The 18,976-nt window shown below is 39.0% G+C and overlaps 1 protein-coding gene across 3 annotated transcripts in view; it reads right to left on the reverse strand.

Moving 5' to 3' along the window:
- Positions 1-1,775: 1,775 nt before the first annotated feature.
- GLCE (glucuronic acid epimerase) overlaps positions 1,776-18,976 on the reverse strand; it is a 106,909-nt gene continuing 89,708 nt past the window's right edge. For all 3 annotated transcript variants that reach the window (XM_059697031.1, XM_059697020.1, XM_059697039.1), the window contains 3 exons: positions 13,502-14,097; positions 10,761-11,006; positions 1,776-5,559 (listed from right to left, as the gene is read on the reverse strand). In XM_059697031.1, the coding sequence (XP_059553014.1) occupies positions 4,535-5,559; positions 10,761-11,006; positions 13,502-14,084 (1,854 nt within the window). In that variant the 5' untranslated portion in view covers positions 14,085-14,097 and the 3' untranslated portion in view covers positions 1,776-4,534. The remainder of the gene's footprint in view (positions 5,560-10,760; positions 11,007-13,501; positions 14,098-18,976) is intronic.

Below are 18,976 nucleotides of genomic sequence, written 5' to 3' on the forward strand. Positions count from 1 at the left end.
AAGAGCTCTGACTTTTGGCCTTAACTGGTTATCAACAAGTTTCTGTGTACTTGAGTGACTAGTGGCTGATGGGCTGAATTGTGTCCCCCCAAATCCATGTTGAAACCCCAACTCCTACGATCTCAGACTGTGACTATATTTAGAGACAGGACCTTTACGAGGTAATGAAGGTAAAATGAGGCCCTACTTCAGTATGACTGATGTCCTTCTAAGAAGAGTTTAGGACAAAGACAACATAGAGAGGACACAGGAAGACGGTGGCCATCTGCAACCCAAGGGAAGAGGCCTCGAAGAAACCAAACCTGCTGACACCTTGATTTTGGACTTTCAGCCTCCGGAATGGTGAGAAAATAAATTTCCATGGCTTAAGCCACCCAGTCTGTGGTATGTTGTTATGGCAGCCCTAGCAAATACAGTGGGTCCAGACTGGAGGAATATATAGAACTTACATTATATTTTTCTCTATAATGGAGACAGTTATTAGTTAGGGTTCATTAGTTATAAACAACAGAAATCCAATCAAGCCAACTTAGCACACAGAGGAATGTGTCCTAAAGGGACAGTATCTCACGGAACCAGAGGAAATGCTGCTGGCCTCTGAAATGCACTGGGCCCAGGGCCTGCAGCACTGCCAAGATTCCCTACTTTTTCACTGTGTATCTTCTTCAGTTATCCATTCCAACTCCGGACTCCTGGGGAAGAGACTCACTGGCCCACCGTGAGTGAGGGACTCACTCGGGTCTAACGGTCATGCCCAGAAGAGGCAGGTCACATAGCACACAGTGGCCACCAGAGCCCCACGGATACGAAGAAGGCGTTCTCAGGAAAGGAGAGCTCAACAGACTGGAATAAGTCCTCCGTGGCACGGAGGGTCTGTCCCCTCTCAAGGGCAATGGGGAGACAAATAAGTGGCGTTCGGGGTGCTACAGAAGAATGGCTAATACATTAACCGTTTAGCTACAAAGAGCAAAATCAAAGCAAGAGCAGCCTGAGACCTCATCCAGACCAAGAACTACTTGCCCCCTTATGACTGTTTCCCAGCTGAGGATGACAGAGAAGGAAGAGAGGCCAAGAATGTGGATTAGCAGCCTGTCAAAATCTGTGCATCCATCAGCTGGAGAAAGTTGACTGGTGATCAATTGGAATTCCATTATATAAATGCAGCGTTTCTAACAAAAAAAGTAATGTGCATTGAAACATAACATGAAGCCAGACTAGTCTATGATTTTGTATGTATTTGGGAGCCTAGATCACTTATTACTCTCTAAGAAGGGAAGGACTAAGTAATGCTTATTGTTCTGCAGGAGGCACAACTACAGAAAACATAGGAAGGGCCAACTTCCCAGTAAATCTAATCAGATAGAAACAGTCATCAGCTGACTTAGCTTGGAAGGGCATCCTCACAGCCAGCATGGCACTCTGGTTTTGATCGTGTGACTCGATCCTCTTCTTCCACCTGGTAGCCGGGCCCTGCTTAGGCTCTATCTCCCCCATAAGGGCCTTTTTTGACTGACCACACAGTTCAGCTTTTTTTTTTCTTTCTCTGAAACTGATTTGTGGATATTGTGTACTCCCTATAGACTAACCCTCCTGGTTAAGGCCCATGTGATATTCTCATCCCCATATTGTCTTAAAGGGCCTGATATACCTTATAATGAGCATTTGCTGCCTGACTAGTTGCCACAGGCTGAACAGAAAATGATGGTCAGAAATCTGCTTGCTGGGATAAAATAATCTTAGAATAATTAGAGATGAAAGAGAAATATCCAGGTACATTCCTTTTAGGATAAAAACTTTATTTTACAATTTTATAAAGCAGCTTTACATTCAGCACAATCCATTTACTTTGTATAGAAACAAAATACCTTTCCATCTGCAAAAAATCAAGTTTTGCTGTATATAAAACTAACATGTGCACATTGTGCTTAAACTGCAAAGTCTGTACAGCTTTACAAAGGACTACCCTTCAGAAGGGCATCCAGTAAACACTTTATTGCATATTTAACACATGGTATATAACCCACATGTACGATGGAGGAAAAACAAGAAAAACAATTACAAGGAGGATGCGGATAGCAGCTTTCAGTGGAAGTTTGTACAGCGACAAAGAAAAAGGACTGCCACATCTCGAGAGTTGTGCTTGTGTGTCGTTTTTGTTGTATTTGCTCACATACACTGGATGGTTTTTGGATGAAGCCTTTATGTACAGTAACTGCTAAAGGGTCAAACTTGACCTTTATCTGAAACTTTTGACTGGTTTCAAAACTGAAGTGGCAATAGATTTAACTTAACATCAAAGCTAACTCAAGATAAGTGTAAACTAAAACCCATAATCTTGAAACAAAGACAAATTTAAAGAAAAATAAAACTTCAAAACACCTTCCCCATTCTCTCTAAGCACAGAGTAAGTAAACATTTTTCATGATTAAAAACCCTAGAAAACTCCATAGGTGTTTAGGAACAAAAGTGCAATGGATGGTCTTGGGCAGTGTTCCTCCACGTATGCCCCCAGATCACCTGCACAGAATCACCTGAATGCTTGTTAAAAATGCAGGTGACCATGGTTCACAGGCAGATTTACTGAATATCTGAATCTGTATTTCAGTGGGTTCCCAGGTGGTTCTGAGACATCGTGAAGTTTGAGAACCAATAGTTTGTACTGATGGTGCTGCTATAGGTTCAACTCACTCTCTTAGAAAATTCTGGGATCACAAGAAAAATCCAGTTGCTGTTGCAATGTGGAAGGCAGTGTGAAACCAACAGCAATGACATAGCAATGCCATTTCTAGATCAAAATGCCTTTCCTTTTTCAGTGGAAAAGGACAGACACATTGTTAAGGCACTGATATTAGTCACAGAAGCAGTACCATACTGTTTTTGTTGATTCCCTTAATCTGAAGTACCAGTATGCAAACACAAGGCAGTCTGGACTGTTCTAATATAATAACAAATACAATGAAGTAAAAAGGGTTCCCGGATTGGAGAGCGTTTATTTTTGAGCACTGAAATTAAAATGAAGGCATCCAGATTTTCGTGCTGAGACATCTAATATAGAAGAACTACAAAGGTCAAAAGCTATGGCGAACCTAGTAACCCACAACTGTTTTGTTGTGGGTAAAACAGAGTTGTGATGTGCATTTAATATAGGTCACCGATAAACTGCACTGTATGTGGTGACCCCTGAAAGTGTGGGGTCTCCTATTCCAATCTGTCTAAGTTACAGTACTGATTCAGTGTACTGTCAGACATTAAACAAAAGACAGAAAAATCAGCCCCCTTTGGTTCTGACCTAATGCTGGAAGCCCTACAGCAGACACTGCCCAGGGTATGCGGGGTAAGAAACCTAAAGGCATATAAGGGTATAGTGAGATATAAAAGCCAAAAAAAGTCTGATTACATGTACAATAAATGCAGTAACATCACGTCTATCCAAGAGCTTAAATAATTTAAAATTAAAATTGCAAAGGAAAAACAATGATGCGCAGTCAATGATTTCAAAAGTTGACCAAGAATGATCTAAGTAGGAAAAACCCCTTCTGTGATTCTTGTATGTAATATCTAATCTAGTATTTTTCCTTAAGAGGGAAAAAAAATCCTAAAGATGTGGACTTATTAGAATTACTAGCTCCTTTCCAAATTTAGGTTTATTTTTAAAATTTCCTAAATAATGACCCCAAAATGTCCCCCCAAATAGAAAAAACTCTTGTGTGTAGTCTGAATTGAAATAGAAAATTCTAGATAACAACAAAAGAAACCAATCAAAATGGAGATTGGGGAGGGATAGTCTGATTATCAAACCTTTACTGATTGTAGATCAAGTTTCATAAAACATAATATTTTTGTAATTTCTTGTGCAGTCAACACGTTTCATTTTAGTTGTGCTTACATTACATAACTGTGAAGCCTGAACACAGACTGTGTTTTAATTTACACATCAAGAAAACCAGAAATTCAAAATATTCTCCATATATAACCAATTGAACACAAGCAACAAATGCTCATTTGCCCCCAAGAAGTTAATCTATAGAAAAAAACACACATCATTTAAAAAAGTTGCACACAGTCCACTATTCAGGCTACAGGTAAATATTCACTGTATTACAGCACATTATTTTTTTAAAGTCTGCTTTCAACATAAACATAAATAATCACATTTTAAAAGCACCCCATACTAAGTTTTCAGGTAAGTGATAGCCAGTTGGCCAGTAACAGCTACTTACCATTCATTTTCCCAAACTAAGAGGGACTGGGCTACCTGTGGAACTGTACAGGGTGATAAGCAAGGCAAGGTTACACATCTCTGTTCAGCCCCCTGACTAAACACTTTCCTGCTCTGAATGCCACCTACAATTCTAAACACCCATCCCATGGAATGCCGTTATCTCAGGAGACTGGTTTTAAGGATCAGGTATCACTTTGATGTCATCCACAGAAACCTAATCTCCGACATTTCCACACGTGCCTCTGCGCTGCTGGCAAGGGCCCGTAGTTTCTGTGTACAGCAGAGACTGAAATAGGCTTTTGGTTGTGAGCTCTAGTTGTGCTTTGCCCTGCTGCCTTTAAGGTAGCTTTTCCACCTCTTGACGAATTCTTTGAAGATTGGGGACTCATCAATGGTGCTGAGGAGCTGCAGCTGATTGATGTGGGTGGTGTGATAGTCCCAGCGGGCCAGGTTGGGGGCGATGCCAAGCATGAAGTGCCGGAGGTCATAGATGGTTCCTGAGCCAGTGTCGTACAAGGGGAGCATGGCTTTCAGGGATTCCATGCCATGCTCATACAGGGACCTCGCTTCTTTCCCGAGTTTTTCTCCTGCAGTTTCTTTTAAGTCATACAGCCCAATTAAAGAATACATAAAGCCATTTAAAACAAAAGAGCTAGGTGTGGTTGGATACTCTTCATACCAGTCATGTTTATTCATAAACACAGCTTTAACTCCATGCTGCTCTGATAGAAACTTGTAAGGGGCTGTTGCCCTTAAAGCTGAATTGAGGAATATATGGTCTTTTGTTAACAGATAGGCCCTGACTAATGTAGAAATGGCTTGCCCTTGGGCCATGGCAGAGTACCACCCTGGCTCTAAAGACTTGAACCCTTCCCCTAACTTCCGGGTTACCATGATTGGCCAGCCACCTTTCTCATCTTGGTTCCTTACCAGCCAGTCACTGGCAGCGAAGAATGCAGCCATGTGGGCTGTGGTAGAGATAGTAATGTTATCAAGGAATCCTTTCCCTTTTGCAATTAACCTGACCACCTTCTTGGGCATTATTTTGGTTGGCTTGACAGCTTTTGTGTTGGAAAGACCCACTCCTTTCCTGAGGTCAGTGACCAGGTCCCTGGTAACTGTGCTCCATGAAGTCCTGGGCCCAATGCCATAGTATATGTCTCTTTCTTTAAAAGCAATCAGCTGGGTATTGGAGACATAATGCACAGTGAAGAGCTGGTTCTTTTCTGTAGTCTCTAGAACCACGGACACACTTCCGTTTGTCAGGAACTTGAGGTCAAATGAAATAATAAAATCTTTTGTGTTCCCCAGTTGCAAAGATACACCTTCACTGGTCTCTGTAGGGAATAAAATATACCAACAAAGACTGATTAGAATGCAACCTCTTTGTGTTTAAAAGTTAACTATAATTCATCCTTGACAACCACTGACCATACAAAACTAATACTTCAATATTTTGTGTCAGATCATCATTATTATTGTTATTGTTATTTTTACTGAATTAATCACAAATGATAGAATTGGTGAGTCCATGATGGCTGTGAGCACCAGGCTAAAATTTTTATCTTTTGGCCTGTGTGGTTAACATTAGATGGTTACATAACATAAGAGCAATGGCTAAGGTACCATTGATCAAACTGCCTTTCAAATACCAGCCGATCAATAATCAGTGAGTATTTCAGTATACCCATTCTGCAAAAAGAAAAACACAGTCAAAAGCTAGCCGAACCCAGGTTGTCTAGTCTGGCTCTCAATTACTAATATCTCATTTGATATTAAAAATGATAGGTTGTTTTCAGATATTTGCTGGAATTGTGAATAAAATTTCTGGTAATTAAGGAAAAATAGGATGATGTAGTCAACAAAAAGTGAGGGAGACTGAGGGAGGTAGAGGGAGAAGCACAGGCTTTGGAGTTAAAACAAACAAACAAACAAAAAAACAGCCTTGTATAAACTCTTATTCTGTCACTTACTAGCTTTGAGATGTTCAATAAATACACCTCTTGGAGTCTTAGTTTCTTCACATGTTAAATAGAGATAATATTACTCTGCAAAGTAATTGTGAGGATTTAAAAAAGATAGTGGCTTGGCCTGCTGGTGCTGCTCAGTGGTTGAGCGTCAACCAATGGACCTGGAAGTCACAGTTCGAGTCCAGGTCAGGGCACATGCCTGGATTGCGGGTTTGATCCCATGTGGGGTGTGCAGGAGGCAGCCATTTGATGATTTTCTCTCATCACTGATGTTTCTAAATCTCTCAACCTCTCCCTTCCTCTCTCTGAAATAAAAAAAAATATATTAAAAAAAAAAAGATATTGGCTTGGACTATAGTAAAAAATGACAGTGATTACTATTATTATTTTGAAGCCACTGGCTTCAGAAACTGATAAATAGTAAAAGCTATTTAATTTGGCATATTGTCAAATAGGAAATTTCTCCTGCATATTTACAGTGCAATGATGGCTGGCTCCCAGAAAGATGACTTTCTGTGTACTGCTGGGCTAGATCTACCAAGCAAAGAAACCGAGCACATTAAATCAGACAGCAGCAGCAGCAAGAACAAGAAAAACAACAACAGAAAATATTGTACAAATTTTATAATATTAAAGATACCAGTAAATGTAAATATCTTGATCTTCATAGAGGTTAAATATTCAAAACACATTCACATGTGTTATCTCATTTGATCCTTACAATAATCTACGGAGGCTGGCATTACTATCTACTGAGCAGGAATTACCATTTTAGAGATGAAGATATGAAGGCTTTGCAAGGTTAAAAGGTTTGCCTAAAACCAAATGCTAAGTAGTGGAGTAGGGACTAGAAACTAGGATTCTTGAACCCAAGTTCAAAAACTGTGAGAAAGAAATGATATTGGAAGTAGCATTCTCATGAGAATAATCAGTGAAAGAGTTATTTCTCATATATATATATAGCCATAGAATCAGATCTGCTGTGAGGAGTCCTTGAGGAAATCTTTAACTGGGAGCAAAAATTAGAAATGTGAGCTGATGACAGTGCATAATGTATACACTGTGATTAGTTTGGTGAGTATTAGCATGTTGAGTTGATCATTAACTCTCCCAACAGTGGACTTTACCAATGTGGATATATTAATCCAAGGCTCTTAATTACTTCATTTGATGGACAATTATGGAAACTGAATTAAGAATGAGAACATCTTGATAGACTTATGCAGGCTTTGAGTGATATTTTTAAAAAGTGATTTCAAAAGTATACTTCTAATACAGTAAAAATCCATTTAATCTGGAAAATGTCAACATGCAATCTCTCTCTTACCTAGCATTTTTCTGCATCAATAGTAAAATGGAATCTGATGCTCAGTATATCCCCGAAGCACTACAGGATTCTGTTGACTTATGAATTACTCAAGGTTAAATTATATTCAGCAAAGCAGACTATCTTGAGTGCTACTTATTTTTTTCATTCTTAGGGTGATGCCTCATTAATCAGACAAGAGTATTAACTATGACATACATTTTCACTATAGTGGGTAACAATGGCCCATCTCTAGAAGTCCAAATGGGAGGAAGCTAACGAAGTACCCATTTTTCTCCCAGAATTATATTCTGATTTTCACTTTATATATAAAATTCCAATGAAATGATATGGTTTAGTCAATCACCTTATGTCTCAATATAACAGATTACTTCAAAGAACTCAGCAATGAATGATGTCATGGGATGCAACCTTTTAAAAAAACCATTACTAACTTTCCTAAAACCTAACACCACCATACAGAGAAGTCACAATCTCTAATTTAAGTCAATTTACCAACAACCATAATCTTCACAATTTTATGAGATAATTTTTAATTTCATTTCATAGATGTACTGAGAAGGATCTGAATGGTAGAAAATGGAACTGACTATGGTGTGGCAACCATAGTGCTTTAAATCTAGTAATAGAAAATTTCCCAATTGCTTGAAATCCACGACTCCTCCTCTCTGAGCAGTTATTCCGAGGAGTCTCTACAAGTGTCTATTTTTAGTATGTGTTTACATGTACTTGGGCAACAAAGAATAATAAACACTTAAGAGTAGTCTTAAATCAGTATTTTCACATAGTACATAAACTGTTATGACTTATTCATTTAATCAACAGGCTTACTATGTGGAATGAGAAGAGGCCTTACTCAAAATCTCCAGGACCACTGAAAGGTAAGGGTCAGGTAGAAGAAGAGAAGCTCACAAGAAGCCTGAGAAAGAATGCTACAGAGAAAGGAAAAATGATACCGTGGAAATGAAATAAAGAGAGTGCTTTGGGAAAGAAAAACTAATTTAATTTAATAGAGCAGGACAGGTATAAAGTTTTAATTCATTCCATCTTAAAATCAGGAATAGGAACAAAATATTATTCAGCAAATAAAACAAGAAAAAATATGCTACAGGTGCATGTGATAATTCTTTCTGCTAGATGATTTTGTTCCCTTCAAGGCAAAAATATTCAAGGCCAAAAAATAAAAAATAAAAGGCCAACAGGATTCAGGCGTTGGTCCCCTAGAGCCTCATCTCACCTAGACATATGCTTTTATGTACAAGTCCCAATTTCTTCTCTTTTTTTTTTTTTTTTAATATATTTTATTGATTTTTTACAGAGAGGAAGGGAGAAGGATAGAGAGTTAGAAACATCGATGAGAGAGAAACATTGACCAGCTGCCTCCTGCACACTCCCTACTGGGGTTGTGCCTGCAACCAAGGTACATGCCCTTGACCGGAATCGAACCCGGGACTCTTCAGTCCACAGGCCGACGCTCTATCCACTGAGCCAAACCGGTTTGGCCCAATTTCTTCTCAACAGTGATTCTGTGAATTTATCTCCCATGAGGTCTATATCCTCTAAAAAGCCTCATCTCCTATACTACTACCTTAATAAACAGACTCACCTCTGGGATTTCTTTCTCCTGCTCTGAGCAACAACCCCCATGTAACTCCACTCACTCTCCCTCCAACGTTTGTATTGAGGGCAACACCAGGCACACCCAGGATATCAAAACAAGCTCTCCATCCCCAGCTAGCACACTCCCACCAACAGGGAGTTCCAACTGTAAGTAGCTTTTGTCCTACTTGCAGAGGTACTGCCCCACACAGAGTTCTCTTTTTCACATGCTTAAAACCACATTAGGAAGTAGTTTTATCTCCAGCTACCGGCTGAAGAAAGAAGGGCTAAAGTGAGGGTTCCTCATTTTGTATGAGGGGACCTATCTTTGTATTATCCAGGGCATCCAAAAGTGGACCATGAAATCTATTGCTCTAAAAAGGATAGAGTTCAAAAGATTGCTCTAGAAACCTTCCAGCACTTGAAGAGATAAAGATGAGGGCTGCTGTTTGCCACCCTAATCCAGACAACATTTTGTAATTAGTGCAAAAATAAGCCCCTTTGGTGCACGCCAAACCAAATATCCTTTTGCTTTGTCCAAGCATTTCCTGCTGCAATAAATTACCTCTTAGGTACCACAAGCTAAATATCCTTAAACATTTCCACATACTTTCTCACCCAGCTAAGCCTGCTGTTTTACAATAAGAAAAGATGTTCTATGTACTGGAATATCACAGAATACCACAGGAGAAAAGAAGTCCTAGTCACAATAAAAACGAAAGGTCACCCATTATTTGTACTGCATTAAGCACTCATAAATCCATTACTTAAGGCCATCCAGAATGAGTAGATTTGTATTGTGGCTTTCAAGGTCTGTGAATTACATAGTCATCAATAAAGGACAAGGAGAGAATACAGAAGAGGGCTTATAACCTTTTCTCTTTCTATTTACTGACTGCAAGGTTGGTGGGAGGGAGGAATGAGTTCTATTTTTGACAACATTTCCCCATAGAGAAGTAAAGCCTGAGGTGCTAACTAAAATTATTTCATTGTCTTTTTAAGTAATGGACTCATTAATTCTCATCGATATTGATTAGTGGAGGAAAATGCATTACATCCTAATTAATGAGACTGTCTTAATAAAAGGGAAAATGTTGCATAAAGTTAATTTGATTTTATAAATGATTTTATTAATGAAATGGTTTTATATGAAATTTGAGACAATTTAGTACATTAACAAAATTCAATATGGGAAGCAGGCCTAGTTGGTAATGCTGTCTTATCTTGAAAAAATTTAATAGCTACTGGTAAAAATATGCAAAGGAAAGGCTGGTTCTTTCTATAAGGGAAAACTTCTACCTGAATGCAAAATAGTTTAAAAATTAAAGACTATTGTACTGAAATACACAAAAAATCTTCATTCTTGTGGGACACAGATCCCTGGAAGGAGATGCACACCATGCAGTAACCTGGATCTTAATATTCAATCTAGGGCTTGGCTCTTCACCCAGAAAATATGCCTTCTATAACCTTGAATTTTTTAGCTGTTCCTTTTTAGGGATTTTACTTGAGTGACACCATGTGTTTCTTTATATATGTAACATGAAAGGTTTGCTAATGTGTGTTTTTTAAAAAATAATTTAAAGAGTATCAGATGCTATAAATCAACATAAAATTAGCAGTCACACAATACATCACTTACCTGGAGCAATGAACTGTTTAACATTGGTGAATCTAGACTTATCAGCCACACTAGCCACAAAGCAGCCCTTTGGCACAGTCCAGTCATTGGGCTTGTTGGCTTTGTCTCTATCTTCTGCTGTTTCATATACTTCTATATGAGGAGGTTTCTCAGTTAGATTCTTGCTATAATGACTTAACCCATACTGAGCAATTTGGATTGGGTAGAAATAGCCTTGAGGTCCCCATTGTGTAGATAAAGGTACACCTATAACATAGAGAAACAAAATAATCATGTCCATACATTTATAAGTTTGTTTGAACACCACTCTTCACTGTTTTACTTCTGGGGATATAAAGTTATCAGCAAAATTTGAGCTTCCTCATATAGTTTTCATACTTACTAAAAAATAGTACCCAATTAACCAGATAGGAAAAACAAAATTAAACATTCATTTACTCGCATTATTTGTTGACAGGCAGCAATATAATGTTGTAGATTATCTTTTAAACTGACTTTTTATGAGTGGTACTTCTGCTCATAACTATAGATGTTATGTTTTATAATCCTGCTTCAAACATTCAAGTTTTGCACAATTTAAGTACATGTAGATAATGTTATCATAGTTTTATTCTAATCTAGAGTGTCAATCCTGAAATTTTCTTAAACATTTATACTTAACAATCAAGTTAATTACGTACTCATCTCTCCTCCAATATCAAGATGGGGTCTCATAAGTATATAATCTGATGGTTAAAGCATTTACTTAAGAACCCAGTTAAGATTAGGCAAGTTAAAAGTATAAACAAGCTTGCGAAGCTTTTTCATATCCTTCATGTCAAAAGGTAATTCTTGAGAACAAGTAGTATTTTTAAAAACGAATTAAAGTGGTATGTTTAAACAGATTCTTGAAATAATTTATTAATAGATTATCCTCTTATAAAGTTCTAAGGAAAAGTTATACATGCTTGGTTTCCGTATTTTATTTATTTTAGTAATTCCCTACATGGGAAATACAATCACACCACATTGCACAGACTATTGTATTGTTGCATGGGGTATGTGTTGAGACATAAAGTCCTATCTGTATGTAGTTCTAGTCCTAGCAGAAACTGGGAACCTATAAAACTGTATGTGCTCTGATATAGTTTCAACACAGTTTAAGAAACTAGGGGCCACAGAGGTGAAGAAACCTAGGCTACAAGTAAGCTTTTTAACTTCTGAATTCCTTCTCCAAGGGGAGATTTTTTTCCCCTAAAATTCCAACAGAATTATTTTCACTTCATAAAAGGAAAGCTTATACAGTCTTATTAAAGATGGTTGATAACTATAATATACAACTGGCATGAAAACTGATAGACTGATCAATGGAATAGTAGGCCAGAAACATACTCTGGTATTCAAAATACTTTAGTATAATGATAAAGCTAGCATCATGAATCAGTGAGGAAAAGAGGAGATTATTTAATACATGTTAGGAAAAAAGTCTAAAGACAGACTACCTTTTACCATTTACCAAAACATTAACCAACTTAGCTGGATTAAAAAAGTTAAATGTAAAAAAACAAAGCCCATAAAACTATTAGAGAAAATACAGAGGAACAGCTGATTATGGTGTGGCAAATGACTTTCTAAGCATAAAAGGAAAAGGTTAAAAAAAAATCCCCAAGTTTAGTAAATAGAACTGAAAATTTCTAAAGTTAATAAATCATAAGTAAATGAAAAGTCAAATTCAATTTCGCTTTTTGATCAATCCTAGGTTTGAAATACAAATTCAAATTGGACACCAATATAATCATAAGGAATCCCCATTGCTCCAAATTTGAAAGACAATATGTAATAGACTATAGGAGTTCAGAATAAGTTCAGAGAACATGGTATCTATGGATTGTCTAGTTATGCGGACTTTAAACCTCCACCCAGAGATGATGCCTGGCTAATCCTAATATATAAAAAGCCAGGGGCTGTCACGACCAAAACAACCAGATGGATGACCGAACAGCAGGCTGTGTGGGGCGACCAGGCTGGCAGGGGGGTTAGTGAGGGACGACCAAATGACTGAACAGCAGGCTGCGTGGGGCAACCAGGCTAGCCAGGGGGGCAGTTGGGGGAGACTAGGCTGGCGGAGGGGGGCGGGATTGGGGGCAACCAGGCTGGTGGCAGAGGTGGGAGGGATGTTAGGGGTGATCAGGTCAGCAGGCAGAGGCAATTAGGGGTGATCAGGCTGGCAGGGGGGGAAGTTAGGAGCGATCAGGCAGGCAGGCAGGTGAGGAGCCAGAGGTCCCAGATTGTGAGAGGGATCCTGGATTGGAGAGGGTGCAGGCTAGGCTGAGGGGACCCCACCCCCATGCACAAATTTCACACACTGGACCTCTAGTCTGGTAATAAGACTGTAACTGGGACATTGATGGCTCCACTGACTGGTCTCTGTTTCTTTCCCATCTCCTCTTATACGAAAAGTAACTATATTTTAACACAAAATTTCTGAAGATCCTGTGCCTTGGCCTTACTGGTGAGAATTTTTGATTCTGAGGCAGACTGATGGAATAATCCTATTTGATCAGGTATGATCTTATTGTAGCTCACACCATCTAGAAAGTTGCCCTAGGTTGAGAATAAATTGTTCTTCCGTGCTAAGTCAGAGTGATGAAAGGTCTCTTGATGGTAAATTATGTATGTACTTGCTATATAATTAACACCTATAGTATCTTATTCCCCAACACAATTAGGATAGAAAAATGCAGTGGAGCAGAGATACCAACCTTCTACCCCACTTATGCACTTGACTCTGTCTCGGACTTCCACGTTGTAGCCTTCAAAGGACATAAACACACCATCAGGGTGATAAGGAGCTCTTTGTGCATAGACTTTGGAATAGCTATGAGAGAATTCAAACCTATCATAGCCATCATACTGAACTACCTTTCCATAAACATCAAAATATTTCTCTATCCAACTGAATGGAAGAAAGATTTCATTCCCCTCTCGTCTCCCTTTAATTGTGTGGTCATCATTTATGAGACAGTCAATTTCTTCATATTTGAGTCCTAACACCTTGCTTCCCCCATTGCTATTGAAGCCCCCAGCAACAGGGGGTGCTTTCTGCTGTTCCTGAAGAAATGCCTCCTCGGACTGTTTGGCCAGATGGTTCACATAGCTGTTACTCTCAGACGCTGCTGCTCTTTTTTCTAATCCATCCACTCTGAAGCCACTACCCAGGTGCCGTGGAAACTGGATGGCTTTGTCGCTGGAACACTTATTCCACAGAAGTACTGTGACCAACGTGAAGAGTGCGCAGATGACAATCAAAGTCTTATAGTTGACCCGAGCTGCCAAGCAACGCATATTCAGACCATACCTATGGAATCAAGAAGAAAAATTCATGCAAAAATGTATTACTACTGATATTTCAAAAGATAAGGCTTTATTGTTTATGCTGAATTACCACATTAAGGAAATTTTATTAATTGCATGTAATCTAATCAGATTTAAAATTACAAACTCAAAGTTTCTGGCATGATAAAGAAAAGGCAAGAGGTGCTTTCCCCTAAAATGCTCACTTGGCACGAGCCTCTAAAGCAGAGGTTCTCAAACTTTCTGTTTATATTTCCATTTGTATCACAGTAATGTTTTCACAGAGCCTCTAGGCCCAAAGAAATATCTAATAGTTCCACTTATTAAGTAGTTGGGCCCAAACAACTTAATACATATTTTTGTCTCAACATCTTAGTAGCTGTTTAAACACATAACAGGTCTTATTAAGGTAAATGCCAACATCCATGTGGCCAAATCCAACAGTGAATTTTTAGTGCTCATCCTACTTGACCTCTTCACAGTATAAAACATTCAATGATTCCTTGGCTTCTAGGGCACCATTCTGTCTTGGTTCTCCTTATACCCCAGTGGCTGCTGCTCCTCAGTCATCTTCAATCATTCCTTCTCATCACCCTGAAACTAAAATGTTGGGAGTGACATAGAGTCCCAGTCCTCAAACATCTTCTTTATCTGACTACCACTTCTAGCTAACATCTCACCCAAATCCCATATCTTAAATACAAATTCATATACTCCAGAACAACCTATCTCAGCCTAAGTCCAATCAACAACTGCACATCTTTACTAGTTCAAGGTCCAACAACTGACATCTTCTTGAGGTCAATAGACTCTAAATAACACCCAAAACTTAACTTCTAATCTTTTCCCTCAATCTGTTCCTCATTTCTTACTGTTCAGACCAGAAATCTTGACTCCTTTGTTGCTCACCCCATATCCAATCAGTCAGGAAATCCTATTGGCTCTACCTTCAAATTATGCCCAGAATCTGACCTCTTTTCTGTTACTACTATTACCACCAAATCAGAACCACTATAACTTTTCATGTGGAATACAGCAATGATGCCCAAACTGGTCTCTGTGCTTCTATCCTTGCTCTACTATTCTACCCCCAAATCTATTTTCAACACAGTGGTCAGAATGATGCTTTTGAATATAAGCCAGATCATGTCATTCCAGTCATGATGGGAGAAGAATTTGATGCTGTTATCCCTGCTGGCCATATAGTGTACCAGCCAGTTGTGTTTATATGTAAGCGGTCCCAGGTTGCCTATTGCTGGGGTCACTGAGAAATATGAAAAATTATGAGTTATTTATGTACAATATATGGAATATTTCAGCCTGCTGAGAGTAAAGGGAATGGTCTCATTGCTGTTTGCTCTGGTAGCTCTGTCATTTATTCTGTGGTATAAATCCATAACTATTTATTTTATTGTTTGCAATCCTCCTTCCCTTTTTCCTCTCAATAAACTCTTTTGGCACCAATGAGATAAAGAAAACCCCAAAAGCCCAAAATGAAAATGTTTAATGAAAAAATACACAATGAATTTCTGTTTTACAAGAAGGTAGATGGTGAATGTGCAATCCATTTACTTCTTGTAATTCCAAGAAAGTTAACTTTGAGTCCTTGCCTGTCTGAAAACAACTTTATTCTGCTCTCACCTGTCATGAATAGTTTGGCAGGATATAGAATCCCTGGTTGCACGGTACTGTATTTTCTTTCCAAATGTTGTAGGCAATATTTTACTGTCTTAAAGCATTAAAGGTTACTGATGAGAGATTTGATTTCAGACTGATACTTGTCACTTTGTACATGACTTTTCTCTGGATCTTTTATCCTAGGAATTGTGCAGGTTCATCTGTTACAGTATTATGTCTGCATCACTATTTCAATACTTGATGTGTCCTTTCAATCTGAAAACTGGTGTCCTCTTATTCTTGTTTAATCAATGTATCTTCTTGTAGCTCTGGGTACATTAGTTTCTCTTTTATAGAGTTATCTCTGGTTGCCTCTATTTTCTCCAGTGGCATTTTTCTGATTATTTTAGTCTCTCTTTCATGCCATAAGTTTTCCTCACATGCCTGGTGATCTCTGGTTACTCATTCATATTTGGGCCTAAATGACTCATTAGCCAACATAAATTTTCTGTTACTGTCAAGATGGTCTGGTTTTTTTTTGTTTTGTTTTTGGCGAAATGGCTCTCCAGAGGGGGCCTCTGTGTGGGCTAGGTATACAGTGTTCCTTTAGGATGTGTAGGTGGGGAGCCAGCAGGCCCTGTAAATGCCAGAATAAAGATGGCTTTTTCTTTTGTTCTGGGGACATAACTTGTACTCAAGAAGCCTTAGTACAATTTCTCTAAAAAAAGATCTGTCCGGTGCTTTGCCTGGGTTCATGCCAGCTATCTGTAGTCCAAGCGCAGGGGTGAGAGAGGTATGGGAGGTGAGATGAGGGATATACTTGTGCCTCCTTGTACTCGAAAAGAGATCCAGAAATCTGTTCAATGGAGAGAGATGGGGAGAACCAAGATGGCGGCATAGGTTAATGCCGGAGTTTGCTGCTTTGAACAACTACTTCAAAAGTGAAACCAAAAAACGGAAGGGACATCACCCAGAACCACAGGAACGCTGGCTGAGTGGAAGTCCTACAACTAGGAGGAAAGAGAAACGCACACGGACACTCAGAGGAGGCGCAGTGCTGAAGTCAAATTCTGAGGTGCGGAGTGCGCGGAGCTGGCTGGCGGCGAAGGGCGCGGTTGGCGTTTTCAATCGGGAGGGAGTCGCAGACTCTGAGCTCCAGATACAGGCGAGTCTTTAGGGACCCAGACTCAAACGGGAGAAGCGGGACTGTCTGGCTTCGGTCAGAGCGAGTGCAGCTTTCTCTCCCAGCTTTGCAGCGGGTGCTGGGACTCAGAGAGGCAGAGCCCCTGGGGACAGGACTGAGAGCCGCCATAACTGCTCTCTCCGGCCCACCCTGTTGATCCTATGCGACCCGCCCCGCCCAAGCCCTGCACAGAGGCATTTGCCGGATAGCCTCAGGCAAAGGCTAGATTAGCACCTCCCTAGAGGACAGAAGTTCTCTCACTGCTGACACAGCTGATTCTCATAGCCACTTGGCCTGGAGGTCAAACCCTCCCTGGAATTAGCTACAACAATCAAGATTTAACTATAAGACTGCGAACAAAGACCACTAGGGGGTGCACCAAGGAAGCATAACAGAATGCGGAGACAAAGAAACAGGACAAAATTGTCAAAGGAAGATATAGAGTTCAGAACCACACTTTTAAGGTCTCTCAAGAACTGTTTAGAAGCTGCCGATAAACTTAATGAGATCTACACGAAAACTAATAAGACCCTCGATCTTATATTGGGGAACCAACTAGAAATTAAGCATACACGGACTGAAATAACGAATATTATACAGACGCCCGACAGCAGACCAGAGGAGCGCAAGAATCAAGTCAATGATTTGAAATGCGAGGAAGCAAAAAACATCCAACCGGAAAAGCAAAATGAAAAAAGAATCCAAAAATGCGAGGATAGTGTAAGGAGCCTCTGGGACAGCTTCAAGCGTACCAACATCAGAATTATAGGGGTGCCAGAAGATGAGAGAGAGCAAGATATTGAAAACCTATTTGAAGAAATAATGACAGAAAACTTCCCCCACCTGGTGAAAGAAATGGACTTACAGGTCCAAGAAGCGCGGAGAACCCCAAACAAAAGGAATCCAAAGAGGACCACACCAAGACACATCATAATTAAAATGCCAAGAGCAAAAGATAAAGAGAGAATCTTAAAAACAGCAAGAGAAAGAAACTCAGTTACCTACAAGGGAATACCCATACGACTGTCAGCTGATTTCTCAACAGAAACTTTGCAGGCCAGAAGGGAGTGGCAAGAAATATTCAAAGTGATGAATACCAAGAACCTACAACCAAGATTACTTTATCCAGCAAAGCTATCATTCAGAATTGAAGGTCAGATAAAGAGCTTCACAGATAAGGAAAAGCTAAAGGAGTTCATCACCACCAAACCAGTATTATATGAAATGCTGAAAGGTATCCTTTAAGAAGAGGAAGAGGAAGAAAAAGGTAAAGATACAAATTATGAACAACAAATATGCATCTATCAACAAGTGAATCTAAGAATCAAGTGAATAAATAATCTGATGAACAGAATGAACTGGTGATCATAATAGAATCAGGGACATAGAAAGGGAATGGACTGACTATTCTTGGGGGGGAAAGGGGTGTGGGAGATGTGGGAAGAGACTGGACAAAAATCGTGCACCTATGGATGAGGACAGTGGGTGGGGAGTGAGGGAGGAGGGTGGGGCGGGAACTGGGAGGAGGGCAGTTATGGAGGGAAAAAAAAAAAGAGGAACAAATGTAATAATCTGAACAATAAAGATTTAATTAAAAAAAAAAAAAAAAAAAAAAAAAAAAAAAACAGAAATCTGTTCAATTATTACTCTTGGGGAGTCTTCCTATTTATTGTTATTGGCTTCTTCACTTCTTATTTCTATACATTTTATTTCATCAGAGCATCAGGAGGAAAAGAAGGCAAAGATATGGCTTTAATCTTGAAAATCATACAGATTTTAAGAGCTAGAATTCAATAACATTTTATCATCTGCATTATTAGTATGAGAAAATGTGTTGAATACTAAAAACAAAACAAAACACAAAAAAGAAAATACAGTGTGGCATAAGCAAACCTTCAGAAGTAATATATTTATACATTGAGAATTTCCTTATATTGTGGTACAGATAAACTGATAATAAATGGTGTTTATTTCAGAAAAAGGTCCTTTATTAAAAACATTTACCTGCCAAAATTTGAATCATTTGTCAGTTATTCCTAAAATGTAGACCAATTAAAACAGAAATATAAAGCTTTTTGTTGCA

The sequence above is a fragment of the Myotis daubentonii genome, chromosome 1 (genome assembly GCF_963259705.1).
Source record: "Myotis daubentonii chromosome 1, mMyoDau2.1, whole genome shotgun sequence".
Classification (NCBI taxonomy): domain Eukaryota; kingdom Metazoa; phylum Chordata; class Mammalia; order Chiroptera; family Vespertilionidae; genus Myotis; species Myotis daubentonii.